A 19,813-nucleotide genomic window follows, 5' to 3' on the forward strand; every position below is an offset into this window, starting at 1 on the left:
CATGGCGGGCATGCTGTATCGGGCTTATGCCCACGCTCTGAGTGACTTCAGGGTTGAGCTTGTATCTTTGCTCTGAAACCTTGAGCAGGTTACTGAGCCTCATCCGAACACTGGCTCTAACAGTGCTTACCCTCTGTCTTTCCTATTGATAGTCCTATTGGTCAAGAAGAAAACCACTACTACACTTTAAGGTCAAATTTGAAGCAAGCTTTAATTAAATACTGGCCAGGTTGATGGACTTTCTGGCCAGGTCCATCCCTGGCTTCTCAGAATATGGCCCTGAGTACATTTTGCAGGGGCTTAAAAAGGCAAAATTCATAATTCAGTGCATTTCTGATGAGGTCCAATCAGGGGCAAGAATACATCCTGACTTACTTCCTGCTTGCATACTTCCCACCTATACCCAATAAGGGGCAAGTGTAGATCCTGACTTATTTCCTGCTCGTGTATCTCCCACCCACGTGTGATCAAGGCAATCCCATGCAGAAGTGTCATAAACAAACTTGTTTAGGGCAGTAAAAATATGTGACTTGCTATCTCCCATAAACAATGGCCTCCAGCATTTCGACTCTGTCCTTGGGCAAGGGGCTTGTAGATTAGAGACATTTTTGTTTCATGGATCTCTTAGGCATAGTAACTGAAACTTAAAATGTAACTTTGCTCTCACACTGTAAGGACTTAACACTAGTACTGACAAGGTCACTCTCATGTTATGCACTGTATACTTAAAACTGTAGATTAACACTAGTACCGACAAGGTCACACTCCTGTTGTGCACTGTGTACTCAAAACTGTAGATTAACACTAGTACCGACAAGGTCACACTCATGTTGTGCACTGTGTACTTAAAACTGTAGATTAACACTAGTACCGACAAGGTCACACTCCTGTTGTGCACTGTGTACTCAAAACTGTAGATTAACACTAGTACCGACAAGGTCACACTCCTGTTGTGCACTGTGTACTCAAAACTGTAGATTAACACTAGTACCGACAAGGTCACACTCCTGTTGTGCACTGTGTACTCAAAACTGTAGATTAACACTAGTACCGACAAGGTCACACTCCTGTTGTGCACTGTGTACTCAAAACTGTAGATTAACACTAGTACCGACAAGGTCACACTCCTGTTGTGCACTGTGTACTCAAAACTGTAGATTAACACTAGTACCGACAAGGTCACACTCCTGTTGTGCACTGTGTACTCAAAACTGTAGATTAACACTAGTACCGACAAGGTCACACTCATGTTATGCACTGTATACTTAAAACTGTAGATTAACACTAGTACCGACAAGGTCACACTCCTGTTGTGCACTGTGTACTCAAAACTGCAGCAACTTTCTCTACCCAGTGTTCTTGAAGCCTGGCAGTGCCTCAGGCAGGGGTGTGGGTAGACAAGGCTGGACCTTGGGGTGTTCTTCTTTAGAAGAAGGGGCGGTATCATGGCATGTGTCATTTGTTTAAGGCAGAAAGGACTAAGGCAATGGTCCTGCCTGCCCCGAGACTCTTTCTCCTGTCTCCTCTCAGCAAGGGTTCACTGTCTATGTGTGACTGGGCCGTCGGTGCTTATCAGGGTCGTACTCACTCCTTCATTTCTGGTGTGCAAATGTGTACGGATGTGCTACAGCATCTATACAGCGAGGGAAAAGGGTTGTACTACAGAGCTTGTTTCATGTCATTTATCATGTGAACATTTAAGAAAATATTTCTATAATTGGTTGCTTTGGGAAGAAAAAGCCAAGTTCAAAGGTTCACAAGTTCCAGCTCTCTAACTGAGACGCTTCGAACACTGAATGGCCACTGGGAGAGCAGGAGTTAGCTTTCTTAAAGGGTGTGGTCCCTGGTATGCCCATCATGCTCCTGTGGGTGGCCCCCCACGTGAGTATTTGGGCACAAATTGAACTGGGTGGGTTATTTAAAAAAAAAGAAGAAGAAGAAGGGAGGAGAGAGGAGGTAAAAGTGGGGAGTAGATCTGGGAGGAGTTAGGGGGAGGGTCCAGGGGTGAATATGATCAAAATATACTGTATGAAATTCTAAACAAATTAATAAAGATAGTATATTTTAAAAATGCTACATACTGACACAAAATAAGTAGACTGAACTTAAATGTACTCTAGCTGTTGTTTGCTGAGAAATTTCAGAACTTTCCCCATCTAAGATAGCCATTTTTTAAAAGACCTCTATCATTGTAGGTGCCAAGTATCAATCTGTACACTATTGAGTTAACACATGGGGAATTCACGTGGCAAGTCAAGCGGAAATTCAAGCACTTTCAAGAGTTTCATAGAGAGCTGCTCAAGTACAAAGCCTTCATCCGAATCCCCATTCCTACCAAAAGGTAACCACAGCAGAACTAACAGTCACCCCACTATGTGTGGATGGAAATGTGGTTTTTATTTTCATAGGCTACCTATTCCATTTGGGGTAGACATTTTCATTTTCATAGCTTTTTTAAAAGTAAGCCACCTGAGCTGCATGCATTGGTGCAAGCCTGTGGTCCCCAGTGCTTAGGAGGAGGGTACAAGAGGACCAGGAGTTCAAGGCTAGCCTTGGCTATATAGTGAGTTGGAGGCCAGCCTGGGCTACATGAGAACATTTTAAACATTGACAGGAACAAAAATAATAAGCTGTGACATAAAAGATATGAGGAAGTCAAAGAATAGTCTAGCAGCTGCTTGTTGTGTGTGTCTGTATTTCAGACACACCTTCAGAAGACAAAATGTCAAAGAAGAGCCCCGAGAGATGCCCAGTCTGCCCCATTCATCAGAAAACACAATTCAGGAGGAACAGTTCTTTGGCAGGAGGGTGAGTCTTTCTCTGTTCTGCTGCTTTGTGAAAATGTAATTGTATGTGTGTGCGCGCATGCTCACACCCACACACGCGTGCATGAGTTTACACGCATATGAGCACATATAGAGCATGTATGTATAGTGATCAGAAGACAACTTTGTGGGGTCAGTTCTCTCCTTCCATGTTTTCACGGCTTCCCAAGATCAACTCCAGGTCTTTAGGCTTGTGCGGGAAGCCCCTTTACCTGATGAGCACTCTCTCTGGCTCCTATGTGGTCTTGAAAATCATTTCTCAGCACTCTAAGGACCTAGCACCTAAGGAGGGGTGGAGTGGTGGCTGCCCCCACCCCTACCCCGCTGATGGCTGGCTTGGCTTCTCTGGAACTTAGACATCTCCAGGTCTCCTGAGCCAAGAGTGCTTGTTAGATAGATTACGGAACAGCTGTCTTCCTGATGGAATCTTGCTAGGCTTGAGGGGAGAGGAAGACTCAGCATATTCAGTGATTTTGAGATCCACTCCTAAAAAGCAGCCATTTCCACCCATTTATTTGATTTCTAAGAGCTCATTTTGAATATATGTGACATCATATTCCTGCTCCTTAGTCCAAAATCAGCAGGACAGAGTACAGACACAGGAGAGAGAAGACACAGGGCTAGGGTGTTTCTGCCCACCCTGCTTTGTGACTGACTGCTGCTACCAAGGCAGGAGACAGATTTGTATTAGTGTATTAGGAATTCTGTCATTGTTATCAGTCTAGTCTTAGAACCTGAAATGTATATGATGCAGAAAAACAGAGAACACCCAAGTGGTCTATATGAAACCCTATTTTAAATTTAAAAAACTTACCTATTATGAGCAATCCTGTTCTGCTAAGTGAGCAGGATTGAAACCACCCAGCTAGGAGGTAGTGGCATGAACTTTTTTTTTTTTGTAACCCCGCCCGGCATGAATTTTTAATCCCAGCACCCAGCAGGCAGAGGCAGGTGGATCTCTGTGAGTTCAAGGTCAGTCTGGTCTACAAAGCAAGTTCCGGGACAGCCAGGACTGTTACACAGAAAAACCCTGTCTCAAGAAAAAAACCAAAAACCATAAAACAAACAAAAACACCCACACAGGCTTGTTAGCTTTATGGTTAGTTAACATGGCCACCCTGACGGGGTGTCTAGGAGAGCAGCCTCTGCACATGCCCGCCAGGGGCCTCTAGATTAGGTTTACTGAGGAGTGGCCAGTGACCACCAGACTTTCTGCTCCACAGTGGACTGTGTCCCTCCAGCTGTAGGCCAGAACAAACCCTTTCTTGTGGGGTGTTTTGTCAAAAGATGATGAAAGTAACAAGCAAAGACCCAAGCGTGTAGAGAGTTAGATATTAACTCCCGAAGAGAATGATAGGTGGTGGTGGTGTGTTTTAAAGAACAGCGGGAAGGAGTCACACCATACAATAGGGCGCATGTGGGAGGTTTACTGAGGAGAGGGGAGAGAAGGGGCAGAGAAGGGGGCAGGGACCAGTCTCTGGAGGAGAGTGCAGGGAGAGGGAGAGAGGGAGGGAGGGAGAGAACCTTTTATAAGGAAATGTAGTGAGTGTGCACAGGGGTGCTCTTAGTGGCTGCAGTGGGGATATATCCTGTTAGCACCCTAGGGGCAGACCAGTACAGATGCCTAAATGCTAACCAAGTTATATCTTACAGCTTAATGGTAGAAGATAACAAAATGACAGACAGATATTAAAATGAGACCTGATCTCATCATTGCGAGTGTTGAAATTTTCTACAGACATGATTACGTTTAACTGTATCCAAAATATTTTTTATTGTAGAAGCAACTGGAAGATTACTTGACAAAAATACTAAAAATGCCCATGTACAGAAACTATCATGCCACGGTAAGTACCCTTCAGTGGTCATGCAGGAACCTGTAAGATCCTAAACTGTAGCTGACTTTGGATGATTTCATGAACACAAGTACTTCTGGTTCTTGAGCTGCACTCAATTGTTAAGCACAAAATTGCTTTGGCAGTCGATCTGAATCTGGTTTACAATGATGGCACTGCTATTTTTAAAATATTGAGTAGAACTGGTATGTCTGTAGCAATAGATTCAAATAAAGTTGGAATGCTTCTATGGACTAGATACCTAGAAATCAGCCCTCTTCTCCCCTCAGATTTTTATAATGAATCCAAAAAACATTTAAACGCAAACTGTCGAGTAGGGTTGCATACATCCAGATTAGTTGGAGCATAATTTCACTGCCGTCTGATTGGTGTTTTCCTCTGAAAGTGAGAAGCATGGGAAAAACCAGATAAAGAAAGAGGTGATGTAAAATGTAAGAAAAAGAGAAGAATGTTAGGGCTGGGAAGAGCCGCAGAGACAGCCCGGAAGGCCCTGCAGCCATCCAGCAGGAGGAAGTGGGCTTTGCAATGTCAGCAAACAGAGAGAGAACTCTGCTTCTGAGAGGCCCTTGAATGGGGAGTGTTTTTCAAAGATTTGCTTTCAGTTCTGCTGAGGTCTGAACAATGGCGAATGCCTGGCTTCTAATATTTCTCTCTGGTAGCAGACTGCAAGGTTGTCCACTCGGAAGTGCATGTAGAAGGCATGAGTCTGCGCAGGTGCTACTTGGCCTTTGAGGATAGTGGCCCATAAACACAGGGACTGAAGAACAGGGAGGAAAGGAAAGTGCCTGGCTCTGCTGTTTCTTATTCAAGAGCTTCCCTACAGCTGTCCACTGGTCCAAACATACACCCAGTTGGCCCCTGAGCCAGACTTCTGATGCTTCTGCGGTGGCCTGCAGTGTGGGGGGGCGGGGTTGGGGGAGTGGGGGGTGGGAGGGTGTTGAAGACTTGAGGAACTTTTCAAGGCTTGGTAATCCTGGTGACCTGCTCTCAAGAGAAGGATGCTGGGAGGTCGCACTCCTCCTACTCCAGGTAGGATTTAGGGATTTGTGGTGTCAATGAACCCGGCTGTTTAACCAGGAAAGCACTTCCCAGCTGTGTTCTCTGAGCTTAGGAGTTCTGTACCCTTTCCTGCAGAGCTGTGCCAGTGTGACCTAACAGCCAGGCACACTGCCCTCTCTTTCTCTTGCTCCTTTGCCCCTGACTTGACCTGCACCATTACTTTTGGCTTAGAAGCACTTGGTCAACTCAGTCCTCTCTCGTTCCAGCTGCCTTATTACATTTTAGATTGTAATGTGGAGTAAAGGATGTGTATATTTTTAAAAGATGTTTGCTTTAATTACTTTTCCAGTCACAGAAATCTTTGCAAATTGAAGCCACATTATATTTATAAACCCCGGAGTACCTTCTAAGCACTACTTTCAGAGAAAAACTAGCTCCCAACCTAATGAATAGGCCCTTCCTATTGTTCCTGATGGTTGACCAGTCCCTCCAACTGCTGCACCCTCCCTAAAGATTCAAGCAAGGGTACGATTGATCTTAATTTGCTAACATTTCCATTCATGGTAAATTTCACCCAGCCTCAAGACTAGATACAAAGACCACACATATCATTTCATAAAATTAGATTACTGTCTATGTTTTTCCTGTAATAACTGAGAAATATTTAAAGTCCCAACTGCAAAGGGCATATTGCAAATTATTTATTTATTTTACAATGGAATATGCTTCTACTTTATAAAGCAAGCCTGTTTGAAGCTAACTCAAGTCTTTTTCTTTTGTGTGTGGTAATATACATGTTTAGAGGTTCACTTGTGTGCATATGTAGTGACCAGAGGTTAACATCTTATGTTCACCTCTGTCTCTCTCCCAATGACTTTGAGATTCGATCTTCTACTGAACCTGGAACTCACCAATTAGCAAGGTTGGCTGACCATAGAACTCCCTCCTCCCAGGTCTGGGATTACAGGTATTTGCTGCCAGGCCCAGGATTTTATATAGGTACTGTTTACCCACTGAGCCATCTCCTCAGCCCTTAACTTGGGTCTTTAAGACAAACCCTGGGCCATAAGTTATTGAATTTCCCACCAGTACCTGCCTGGTGGAGATTACTCCCAGGGTCCAGAAAAGATGCTACCAGCGGCTGGGAATCTAATCTGAGGGATATCATGTGAATGTAAGCACACCGAGCTCTTTACTCCATTCACGTATTCTTCTAGGTCAATCCCATCTACACAGCTTCTTTTCTGTCTCACACTTAGCTCCTTTGTCCCTTTCTCTGCTGGTCTCTCAGTGTTCTATCTTTGTTCTCCCTCGGGTCTCTGGAGTCTCCAGTTTAAACACACATACAATCAGCAATTCTCTTGCCAAAGCAAGCTCGCAAGACTTGAATTTTTCAGGGTCATAAAGGCAGATAAGAGTTTACACCAGGCTGTGACTGTCAGGCTTTCTTTATGACTCAAGGATGAACTCTTAAAGAGAAAAGGTCAAATGAGAGGGACAGGGACCTAGAATCTATTAGGGAAAATCCAAGAAGGGAAAAGGAAGGATCTGTATATAGTATTGCATTCCTAAGTGTGGTTAGAGAGTGAGCTGCTTAGTAAACCAAGTAAAAGTAAGAGGAATTAAAAATTTGTTAGTTTGAGGTTAGCTTGAAGCAGCACTTTCCTATCTGCTGGCAGGGGAAGTGTTCTGGGTTGCTAGGCAACCTGCATCACAGCATCATGCACCTGGTTTGTAAAAGTCCTTTTGTTCAGACTTAATGCTAAAGAGGAAATCTTTAGAACTAAGGATAACATTTGGGCTATGGGAAAGAGGAGAAAATTAAGCTTACTTTGCACAAGAAACAAAGCCTTGTACCTAACATCCACTTGGCCTTGGTGGTTGTCTCAGTGAAAATATTTACCTTATCTCAGGAACTAGCAGATAGTCTGAATGCTTATCTATCTGCAGTCGGTCTTTGGGCATTTGAGAAGTATCTCAGCTAAAATACTTTTGTCTGGAGATGGCCCTGGCCAGATGTTTGCTAATGAAGATAATTACAGAAAGGCAGACTTATGAGTCTAATGCTAAAAGGGAGAACAAAGGCCGAAAAAAGAGGTCTTGACTGTGTGACTGTTGTCAACACAGCTGGGAGAAGTTATCCAAGTACCCCAAGAGTATAGGGGAATTGTGCCCAATGAGTGATAAACCACATTGTTAGAAGTTCTTGGGAAAAGAATCAAATGGGAAAGCTACAATAACACACAAGAGATTTGCTGTAGAGAATAGCTAATACATTCAAAGCCAGTATCACCAATACTCCATGAGTCTTGGCTTTATCCTCTGGAGTAGTTCTTGATACTGCCAGAATGCTTTTGCCATTGTTAGCTGAATTCCTACTTCATACGTCTGCAGCTCACAGCAGTAAGTCAAGGAATTGGATAGGATGTGTGTTTAACTCTAGGACTGTGCAGATCTGTATATAAGGGCTGGAGAAGGGTACTCAGTTTATAGAGTACCTGTTCCCAGAACTGCACAAACCAGCTTCGGTGGTGCATGCCTGTAATCCTGGTAGTCAGGAGCCAGAAGAAAGCAGGAGAATTACAAATTCAAGGTCATCCTCAGCCTCATAGTTGGAGGTCACTCTGGGCTAGTTTCACAATGATGAGACTCGCACCTCAAACAAACCTACAAATAACAAAATAAACATTCTGTCTTTGGAGCCTGGATTTCTTAACAGAAGTTTGGAGGACTTGGGAACTAGATTATCATGCTACGGCATATTTTGGCACAGGGGAAGGCCTTCAAAGGCCCAGGAGAGATTTGCTGTTATGGTGCTGGCTGAAGAGGATTCACCCAGAGGGAGCTGGCTAGCCTTAAAGTGCTGGGTCTAGTTTGTGTAGAGGTTTGAAGCTGGTCATTCCCTCTCTCTTTTACACTGTCCTTTGTTGATTTTGTATATAGAGAGTGACTTCTTTGTCTGTATTTTCTTCTTCCAGCTCTGATAGAGTAGCCTAGCTTTCAATGTCAGGCTCCCCAGGGAGATTGCCTCATTAAGTTCTCCTTACTAATTTGTAGACTGGCCAAACGTGTCGATGCAAAAATCCAGTGCTCACCTTAAAGGGAATAAGAGATTATTTTGGAGTGAAATATGCGTGGTCATGTGCTAGGAACACAGACTCAGGCTTCCCCAGATGGCAAGTTCCCCCGTGGAAGGGGTTATGTGAGATTTCAATAGTTACAGAACAAAGAGAGTCCTCAGAGTGTTAATCCACTGTGGGCACCACAGGAAGGCAGGCGACCACAGAGCAGGGACAGGACATAGTTTGGGGTAATATTTGATGAGTTTCTTAGCCTTTGGACTTATGGGAGCTAGTGGTTGGTTAAGTTTGCATTGGAAAGCTTTGATAGTCACAAGGAAGTTTGGTCAGGCACAGGGATGACAATGACTGGCTTTTGAAGGGACACTAAAGAGTCCAGGATAATTTGGCTTTGGTCTGCAGTGTTCTATCTCACCATAATTCATCATTTGTGGAATCTTTAATTCGAGGACAGTGTTTCCCTCTTTTCACCATCCTTTTGGAGAACTATCAGAGTGTTTCACTTCTATTGACATAAACGCACATGTGCACACATGCACACACACACGTACACACAAACACACAAACAGTGGCTATCTGACTGAGCTGTGCAACACCATGCAAAAATCTTCAGGTCTGAGATTGTTCTGGGATTGGGTGTCGCACAGAATCCACAATTGGGGCATTTTAGGAGCTGACTGGAAAATGCTTTTCTCTCAGGAACTAAAGGGAGTAGGGTAAGTAACAGTAAACATGTTGTTCCTCTTAAGATTAAAGTCTGGACATAGAACATAAGGCCCAGTTTCTGAGAAAAGACCCCAACTGCTGGGAGCCAATGGCAGTCCTGACTGGTGGTCACTCATGAACCGCTGATGAGGTAACTTCTCTCCGGGGTGGGGATTAGCTTGAAACGTTACATAAAACAAAACACCTCTCAGATCAATAATTCTGAGTTCACGTCTTCCTCCCTTTGTAGAACAAGTAAAATTAGCTGGAGGCAAGGAATAGGTAAGGAATAAAGAGGCACAGTTTCCATAGCAACAGAGAGAAGCTGTGTTGACTTGAAAGGCTGCATTTTCAAATTAAGTGATTTGTTGTTTTTCCATGACTGCATCTCAGCCCCCACCCCCCCCCCCCCACCCCCAGTAGTTTGGATGTCTTAGTCTTCTATAGTTGTGCAAGCCAGTTTATACAGGAGAGAGGCAGCTATCCTTGGAGTACCTGGGCATGCCTCTCCCCATGTCTACCTGCATGTGATCCTGCTGGAAGCTGTGGCATCCTGTCTTATAGCTTCCTGTTTGGCCCTCTTTTCAGTGTTGCTACCTGAGGCATGACAGGGGCCTCTGAAGATTGTTCTCCCTTATAATACAAAGATGTCCGTAAAGGACAATGTGGACATGATTGACAAGTCATCTCCACAGCAGGTTGGCATGGAAACCTTCGTACTCCCTCATTTTCCTCATTTTGCTGGCTTTTAAGTATCCAGCTGGTAAGTCACAGTGGCATTTTGTGCCAGAGACCCCTTTCCACCTAGTGCCAAGAACATTTTTAATTGAATTGGTTGCAACTGCTGTTAGTTTTTAAGCGGCGCTAGGAACATGTCCCGAACACAAGACCACAGAAGAGTTTTATTAAAGAGGATAGAGGTGACAGGCCCGCGTGAAACACACGTGGGTGAGGAGAAAAGGGGGGGGGGGCTCATGCAAGATGGCACCGGCTTTATACAGGTCGGGTCGCGCATGCGTACAGGAACTCCTGTGGGTACTCCACACATGTGCATAGATTACATGGCTGCGCACGCACTTTACGCAACCACGTAAAGCCACAGAGTCTGACCTGGAGATGGCTATTCTGAACTGGAAATAGTTAGGCGGTCCGCCGGGCAAGCCCAACTGTGTGGACATGTAATTTTCTATCATTCCTGACTCTCATGTTTTAAAAAAGAAAAAAATGTGGATAGATGGGTATGGGACGCCATTTCTCTCAAAGACTGCTTCAGGCTGGATGGTGGACGTTGATTGGTTCTTGGGGGGAGATGGGGAAGCTGCCTGAAGTCCTGGGATGAAGTCCTGCAGCTGTCCGTCCTCCATGATGTGGCTGGGAACCTTCTATCTGACAAGACACTGGTGACATAAAAAGCTTAGAGAAAAGACTCATTATTATTTTGTTTTTGGAGTTGACATTTATCTGAGGTAGATCTGGCCTGTCTGGATGGAGACATGTTAAAGGTGGCTGTGATGTTTTAGTACTCTGCTTGGTTTTTTACCTGAGACAAGCCTTATTCGAGGTGGTTTATTTAAGGCACCTGCTTGTTTTGTTTAGCATTTGGGATATACAGGTGATCAGTTGTTGAGTATTGAACAGTGATAGACTGTTATATCCTTACTGCCTAGATATTTTGATGGTCCCTTTTGCCTCTGGCTCTTTGTGGCCCTAGTTGGGAAGGGTGATACCTTATTCCCCTGGAATTGGTGACAAAGCAGTGGATCTTGATGTCCTCTGGAGCTTGAGAGTGGAAGAGAACTTATTTTTTTTTTGAATTAGGGACAAGGCAAAGATCGTGGCCCTGTCTGTATGCACATGAGAAACACAGGCAGTAACTTTAAAGTGAGACAATGAGCTCTTATCTTAGTTGGAAATCTTTCTCATTAAGTAACTCTGAAAGTACAATTAAATCTGGTGAGGTAAGTAAGGCTGTCCTCTGTACCTGACAATAGAAAGGAGGAGTGACATCCTAAAACTCCCAGGACTGAGTCAATGGCTCTGGTGTCCAGAAGGAAAGAAACTGATCGCTTCCCTGCTGAGTTCTGGATTCCCTGCTGTGTCTGTAGCCAAGCCTAAGTTTGCTGGAGGTCTTAGCTTGATGTACCCATGCGTCTTGGCGCCTGGGGGCAGTCAGCTGACTGGTTGTCTTTCTAGGCAGCACAAGGACAAAGCTGTTGATGGGCAGGGCATTCGCTAGCCTGTGGCCTTTTTCATTTAAAACAGGGACCCAACAGCTTTTGGGAGTCAGCGAGTGCCAGCATTTGGCAATTTTGTTTTGGGGCTTCTCTTTCCTGGCACACCTCAAATGCCACAGAGGACTCTTTTGCCTGTGGGGTCAGGAGCCTTGTTCTCCAGATACTTAACTTTAGCTGGGAACAAGGGACAGATTTTACTCTGTGTCCTGAATTTTTCCGGACGATTGGTGGCTTAAGGACAGCTTTTGGAAGAGCTGGCAGACTGTAAACCAATCCTTTGGAAGACTTGCCTGATTTTTCTGGCTTAGGAGCCATCCCGATTATTGTAAACTTAATTGTTTAGATCTCAGCTGCTTTTAGACCCATCTGTGGTTCTCAAGGCAGTTTGAGAATGAGTGGGTGGAGTTAAGGTGAGTTAGGGTGAGTCTTAGAAACTGCCCAAGCCCGCCCACCGCCGGCGTGGAAGTCAGGCAGAAAAGGTTACACATGGCAGATGCTGAAGTGGGAAAGGAAAGAAAGGGTTTAGAGCTTTAGCAGAAAGCTTGGAGATGAAGCAACTCTTATTTTCCCGTTCGCTGGCTGAAGTACCCACCACACTGTTATGCAGTCAGGTTTACTGGTACCGCAAAGCTGTTAAGTGGCCAGATTTACTAGTACCCGCCCCATCCGCAATGTAAGTGGGTGGTATCTGCCCTCTGTCCCATGGCTGTAGCCGAGAGAAAAATAAAAAATTAAAATAACAAACCGGGATCAGACTCCAATCTTGGGCATCCCCAAAGAATGGAGAGAGATCTAAGAATCAGCTCAAGTTCACCATCCTCTTCATCAAGGGATGGGAAGGGCTGCGACTGTGCTGCTGTGGATCCACCCGGTAGACCCCAGACGACACTTTTGCTCCGAGCAACCATGTGCCTGCCGTTGCCAGCACAGCCTGGACAACCCCCGGGATTGTCCATCGCAAACATATAGCTCAGATTTCAGCCATTAGAACAGCAGACTCACTATAAAAAATCATGGCGGTATCAATAGTGGAAAGCTGCACTTCTCATGGCTGGCCACCACCCGTGGCGGCCAACTGGAGGTGCGTGCTGGTTGGTGGAAGAATCACAAGCCATGGTTACCTTTTTAGAGCTTTATTGAGAGAGAGAAAGCTAAGATAAAGAGCAACTCTTTCCATTTGCCTGTTCGCTGGTCAGAATTAGATAACTCCTGTAAAAGATGGGGATTTTTGTTATTTTATAAAGCATACTTAGGCCATCTCTCAGTACAGAGACGGATAAGCTTAGGAATCTTTAAGTAAAGCCTCAAGAAGACAGCCTAAGGGATTGGGTTGGAAGCGCAGAGGCAGAAAAAAAAACCAAACATGATCCAGAGCCAAGACCTCCCGGATGCTGGACAGATCTCGGGCACAAGCTGCCTTATCAGCTTGTGGGGGGGGGGCTGCTGTGTGAGGCAAGGACTCCCCGGCTTCACACAGCCCCAGGACGCAACCGACGGTGGTCCCTTTGCAAAATATCTCAAGCTGCAGACGTGTGAGGTGGCTGGAAATCCCGGCCTGCGATGGGGGCCGGCCGTAGCCAGTGATGACTGACCGTGGCCGGGGGTCCCCTGGTCTCAAGAATAACCAGTGAGGCGCCAGAGGCTCAAGGGTCGTTCTCACGGATTCAGGAAACCGTTTACGCTAGCCGAAAAGGGGAAAAATCACCAATCAGTAGTGGTGTTGCATGCGGATTTGTGCGACCAGGCTAATGGAGAGTGATCTCTCGCGAACGGAGCAGAGTTCCCGGTGTGTAGCACAGTTTCCATCCCGGTTCCCGGGTTTCCAGGCACAGAGCGCCCGGAAGCGCCCGTTTCTGCACAGCACCAATGTTAGTATTTAAGCGGCCCTAGGAACACGTCCCGAACATGACAAGACCACGGGAGAGTTTTATTAAAGAGGATAGAGGTGACAGGCCTGTGTGAAACACACGTGGGTGAGGAGATAAGGGGGAGGGAGGCTCATGCAAGATGGCACCGGCTTTTTAAAGGTTTGGCCGTGCATGCATACAGGAACTCCTGTGGGTACTCCACACATGCGCGTAGATTACATGGCTGCGTGCGCACTTTACACAAGCACGGAAAGCCACAGAGTCTGACCTGGAGATGGCTATTCTGAACCGGAAATAGGCGGTCTGCTGGGCAAGCCCAACCATGTGGACATGTAATTATCTATCAACTGCCTCTTCCAAAATGAAACCAAGACAATATTGATTAGTTGTTTTTTTACTCAGTAAGCCCTGTGGGATACTGTTTGGATAAATTGGTTTTAAGTCTTAGTTTGAGAAGCACCTGTCTCAGTGGAAAACTGAATTCTTACCATTGACGAAACACTGAGAAGGTTGAACAACATAATCTTTTCAACATTTTATGCTTTTATTTTTTTGCCTCCCACATAACCTCTGCACATGGTACATTTACTTTCAGTATGATTAAGTCTATATTAGAAAGCTCATGGCCGGACTAGCCTCTCCTCTTGGCCGCGCTGGCTCTGGTCGGCCCTCTTGGCCCTCAAGTCTCTGGTTGGCCTTTGTAAGCTATCAAGACCCGCCCCCTTTTCTTTTGGTATGTAATGCAGCTTTGAAATTATTTTTTTAAATATGTGTGTGTGTGTGTGTGTGTGTGTGAGACTTTGGGCATATGTGTTCCACCACACACCCATGAAGGCCAGAGGGCAACTTCCAGGTGTCTGTTCTCTCTATCATGGGACTTGGAGGTTGGAACTCAGGCCTTAGGCCAGAGCAGCAAATGTCTGTACCCACAGAGCCATCCTGCTAGACCTTCTCACCATGCAGCCTTGGCTAGTCTAGACTTCACTGTATAGACCAAGGTGACCTGAAACTTGTAGTAATCCTCCTGACTCTGTTTTCTGAAGAAAATTCTAAATTTTAAATTAATATGCAAGTGAGATGGCTCAGTGGGTAAAAGTACTTGCTACCAAGCCTTATATCCAGGACTCACACACAGCAGGAGAGGGCCCATTCCCCAAAACTGCAATCTGACCAACACAGGAGCCATGGCAACTGAGTATACACAAGCGCGTGCGCGTGCGCGCACACACAAACACACACACACACATCACATAAACAAAACTATTTTTTAAAAAAATCTATGTTTTAATGGACACATAGTTCCCTTAGGTTTTTGAGACAGTGCCTCATGTAGCCCAGGCTAGCCTCATGCTTGCTTTGTACTAGAGGATGAACTTGGCTGAGACCAAGATCTGGAATTACAGGCTTGCAGCACTACACCTGTGTCCTGTTTGTTTATTTTTTGTTGGTGGTGGTTTTTGGGACAGAGACTTGCTGTGAAGTCCTGGCTGACCTGTAGGTCGCAGGGATCTTTTCCCTTTGCCTCCTGAGTGTGGGGATTATAGACGTGTGGAGCATGGGCGGGGCTGCTTTCCCGGATCATTGCTTCCATGTCTTACTCTTCCATTCACGAGCTCTGTGAAGTTACACAAACTCGCTGTCCCTCCGTAAGGTGTCCCCAGAGGCAAACCAGGATAGACATTATCTGTCTGCTCCTTGGAGATCAACTGGAAAGCTATGGTTTAGGAGTCTAAAAGATTTTGGATCTCACCTTGACAATCTGTTATTTCTAAGTAACTACATTTTCCAATTGAAATTTTTTTTTCACAAATCAGACAGAAAATGTGTAGAGCTGAGTCATCATGTTTTATAGGAGAAATGAAAACCAAAGACCTACAGTTTCAGAATCCTTAGTTTTAAAAGTGTTGTGTGTAGATATAGTCAGTGGGGAATTAAAAAAGTCATTACAGTCCTTTTCAATTTGAAAAGTTTACTTTCTTCAAAAAAGACATGCAAGAGTTTGAGCCTCAAAAGTCCTGACTGATATGAGGCAGCTCTTTTTCCAGGGCTGATATTAGGTATTTTTAAACACATATAAACAGTTCATGGAAAACGGCTCTTCCCTTTTGTTAATCCCAGTCAGAAGCCAGGTACGGCTTCCTCTGCCAGTCCAGCCCCACCCTGTTCTGAGGTTTTATGACTGTCATGTGACTGGATGAGTTTCCCACTGGACTCTGTTGCTTGTGCAATCCCACATCTGCTTCCCGCCCTGGGCAAACAGCTTTTCTGTCAAGGGTTTCTGTTTTGAATACTCTGTATGGCCAGAGATGAGACTGAATTTGTGATGCCTCTGCCTGCCTCCCCAGTGCTGGGATTGCAGGTGTGGAGAGGACAGAAGCCAGTCCTCTGCCAGCTGAGCTCTGTTCAGGCTTATCTGTTCCCTATCTGGCTGCTGTTGACATGGCCCAAGCATCACTGCCACACCTGGGCTTATGGTGCTTTAACGAGAAACCTGTACATGGGGAGTGTTCTATGTTTAATGCTAGTTGTTGCGAGCCCTTTTTGAGACAAATCCCTGGCCTGTGTTGAGTATGGCATGTTCACCTGTTTCCCTGCCTTCTCCTGTGTTTGCCATTTGCCCTCACTTCACTATTGTGTGCAGGGAACTCATCTGAATAAGATAAATGCTGAGCTGGCTATGGTGGTGCACACATGGTTCCAGCACCGAGGAGGAGGACATGGGGTTTGAGGTTATTCTGAGCTACCTAGATAAGACTTGTCTCAAAATCAAGACAACAACAACAACAACAACAACAACAACACACACACACACACACACACACACACACACACACACACACACACGGGGCGGGGGATGCGCAGAGAGAGAGCACAGATGAATGTTGGATGACATGCTGACTTTGGTCTAACTTGATATCAGCTCTACTACTTCTCACTATATGGTCTTGGTGGTTTAGTTTCCCTAATCCATGGAATGGTGGATCAGAACCTTCATGCCAAATTCTTCTCTTGCTTCTTTTTGAGACAGGGCCTTGTGTAGTCCATGCTAGCCTTGAACTCACTGTATAGATAAGGATGACTTGGAATTTCTGGTCCCAGATTTTACTTCCCTGTAGCTGAGACCTGGTTTTATAGCATGTATTTGCAAAGTCTTTCTTGCTACAGCCCATCCACTTGTGTATCCCCCAGTCTATGTTCATACTACAGGAGAGAAGTTGTGCATTTGTAACAAGGAGTCAAGGGCCCACAGAGACCAAAATATTTGTCTGTTTTTGTTGTTTTGACGCAAAAAGCTCTGCCTGTCCTTGCTGTTAAGCTTGGTCTCCTTTTTAAGTTGGGAAAATAGCAGCATCAAAGGGTGTTTAAGAGAACTTGTGAAGAACCACCTGATGCAGTGCTACATGCAAAAAGCCCTTGGTAAATGGTATCAGTGAGAGCCGTTGTCTTCTACCCCAACTCACTGAGAAGCAATTCCACCAGTGGGCTGGTGGTTCAGACCTGTAAGCCCAGGTTCTCCAGAACTTGAGGGAAGTTCGAGGCCTGGCAGCATGGTTTCCATCACCCCTTCTTCCTTTTCTCTGCGTTCTGTCTGTTCTTTCCCGTCCCTTGTCCCCTACTTCCACATGCCCAAGATTAGTCTGTCTTCCTTCTGGAACCCTTGCCATCCTCCCCACACATGCTTTATTTTGTATGTATTGTACCATGAAGTCCTCTCCTCTGATAACAAAAGAGAAGAAAATAACAGCTGGGAGTAAGCTCCCCTCTACAGGCTCCAGAGTGTTCTGTCTCCACCCATAGCACTTTCTTGATTGTGTGTTCAATATGCAATTCCTTTTCGTTTTTTTTCTTTTGGAAACAGAGTCTTACGTAGCTCAGGCTGGCCTTAAATGCACTTCACTGTGTAGTAAGCTTGACCTTGAACTCCTGGTCATCGTCACTCCTTTCCTCCTGAGTGCTAGATTACAGGTGTGCACTGCCACGCCATGCCCATGTGCTCGGCACTTTCTCTGTGCAGTGTTGACCTGTCCAGTCTGTAGAGTGAACCAAAGCATTTACACTGGTGGCACCTAATACATGGCTTATGCAACCCATCATGTCTTCTTTGTCTTCTTCCTCCCTTCCGTCTCCCTCCCTCATGCTTTCTTTCCTTCTGATTTAGTTTGTTTACTAAATGGTTTTTTGTGGTTTCTTTTTTCTTTTTTTAGACGGAGTTCCTTGATGTAAGCCAGCTGTCTTTCATCCATGATTTGGGACCAAAGGGCCTGTAAGTTGCAAGGTTGGGTCTTGACAGAAAAGTTTAAAGGAGCTGGTGGGTATGAATGCCTGCTGCCATAGCTGGGGAGGATGATGGGGCAGCTAGGTCTTCCTGGGGCTTCTCCCGCCAGACTAGCATGAGAGGCTCATGTGGAGCAGAGCGCCCCCTGCAGGAAACAGGGGCAGCAGCTATCTCATCTTTCTGGTATGCTGACAGTGCCCCTTGGAACCCATCAGTGGGAACGTTCAGAACACATAGTATTCTCACAGCTGTGAGGGATCAAATGCATAAGAGCCTTCTCCCCATCACTTCTGCAAGCTGTTACAACTCCTTTTATTAAGTATTTAAAAGTAATACTTTGTAACACATGTTGTTTAAATAGGGCGTTTACTCAGTGGTTACTTTTCCTTCACAAGATTAGGGTTTGCTCATACAAAGGGCTTACCCTTTTCAATGGTGATTTTTATTAGTTTTAATTACGTGTACATGTATGTTAGTATGAGTATGTGCACTAATTGCAGGTTCCTCTGCAGAGTTCAGAAGAGGGTGTCTAATCCCTGAGGCTGGACTCACAGGTGGCTGTGAGCCAAATGATGTGGTGCTGGGTCCTCCGCAAGAGTAATGGGTGTTCTTATCCCTGAGCCATCGCTCCAGCCCCAGGGCTTACACTTTTAATTTTAGTTAAGTGCAATGCTAATAGCTACCAAAATTATTTTTCTTAAGTTATTGTTATTGCACATCCTTTAAAATCAAGATATTAGTTTTTTGTTCTTTGGGTTTTTTTGTTTGTTTTTTTGTTTTGTTTTGTTTTTTGAGACAGGGTCTTGTGTTGCCCAGGCTTGCCTAGAACTCTTTTAATGTAGCTGAAGGTGACTTTGAACTACTAATTCTCCTGTCTCTACCACCCAAACACTGGGGTGATAGGCACATGCTACTATGCCCAGCTAAAAATATCACCACATGCATAGCCAGTAGCTTTGGTCTCCTTTCTTCATATGGCTTGATTGATACAACTGTGTGTGAAGCCATGTGGAATGTGCTAGACTCTGGGGAGACCCCATCACATCTCAGCTGCAGCCTCAGGGGCCGCAGGGAGGATTTAGCCTTAAAATCCAGAAGCCAGCATGCATAGATCCTATATAATGTCTGACAGAATCACTGGCCCACAAATGCCACAGGGGCTACATTTGGCTGAGGTGCCTGCTAGGGCCTCTGCTGATGTGCCCAGGCTCACAGAGAGAGATGTAAGCAAGTGGAGGGGGAAGGAAGGAGGGGAAGTTATGTGAGAGATGGTTTATATAGTCCCTGGCTGTGAGGCTGAGCAAGGCAAGTGTGAACTGTAATTGTAAACTTGGTGGCCTAATGTGATGTCTCCTTCAGGGAGGGGATGATCATGAAAAGATCTGGGGGACACAGGATACCAGGTTTGAACTGCTGTGGCCAGGGAAGAGCCTGCTACCGATGGTCAAAAAGGTAGGAGTTGGGAGTTGTGTGTATTTGATTGAATAAACTGAATATTTGGGTGTTTATGTACTAGCTTGCTAGTTTTGTTTTGAGATGTAGCCCAGTGGCTCAACCATTATGTGCCTAGGTGAATGAACCTTGAACTCCTGGTTGTAGCAGGGCTTTCTTATTGGAACTGCTAGGTCACAAATAACAACACAGAGGCTTATGATTAATTATGAATCTTGGTCTTCGCATAGGCTTTTTCCTGACTAGTTCTTATAACATGAATTAACCCATATTTTCAAATCTATGTTCTGGCACATGGTTCATTTCTTATCTCCATACTGCCCATCCTGCTTCCTCCTCATCTGGCTGGCAATTCTGCCACTCTTCTTCCCAGAATTTTCTCTCTGCCCAGAAGTCCCACCTACATCTACTGCCTACTATTGGCAGTTCAGCTTTTTATTACACCAGTCCCTCCTCACACAGTGTACAAATACCACACAACACCTGGTACTTGCTCCTCCATTTCCCAAGTGGGGCAT

At 45.2% G+C, this 19,813-nt stretch overlaps 1 protein-coding gene across 7 annotated transcripts in view; it reads left to right on the forward strand.

The window, feature by feature from the left end:
* The window catches only part of Pld1 (phospholipase D1), a 223,393-nt gene that overhangs the window by 85,883 nt on the left and 117,697 nt on the right, over positions 1–19,813 (forward strand). For all 7 annotated transcript variants that reach the window (XM_036190361.1, XM_036190362.1, XM_036190357.1 and 4 more), the window contains 5 exons: positions 2,196–2,341; positions 2,703–2,808; positions 4,607–4,672; positions 17,773–17,831; positions 19,203–19,295. In XM_036190361.1, coding sequence (XP_036046254.1) covers positions 2,196–2,341; positions 2,703–2,808; positions 4,607–4,672; positions 17,773–17,831; positions 19,203–19,295 — 470 coding nt within the window. The remainder of the gene's footprint in view (positions 1–2,195; positions 2,342–2,702; positions 2,809–4,606; positions 4,673–17,772; positions 17,832–19,202; positions 19,296–19,813) is intronic.

This window comes from Onychomys torridus, chromosome 6, assembly GCF_903995425.1.
Source record: "Onychomys torridus chromosome 6, mOncTor1.1, whole genome shotgun sequence".
Lineage (NCBI taxonomy): Eukaryota > Metazoa > Chordata > Mammalia > Rodentia > Cricetidae > Onychomys > Onychomys torridus.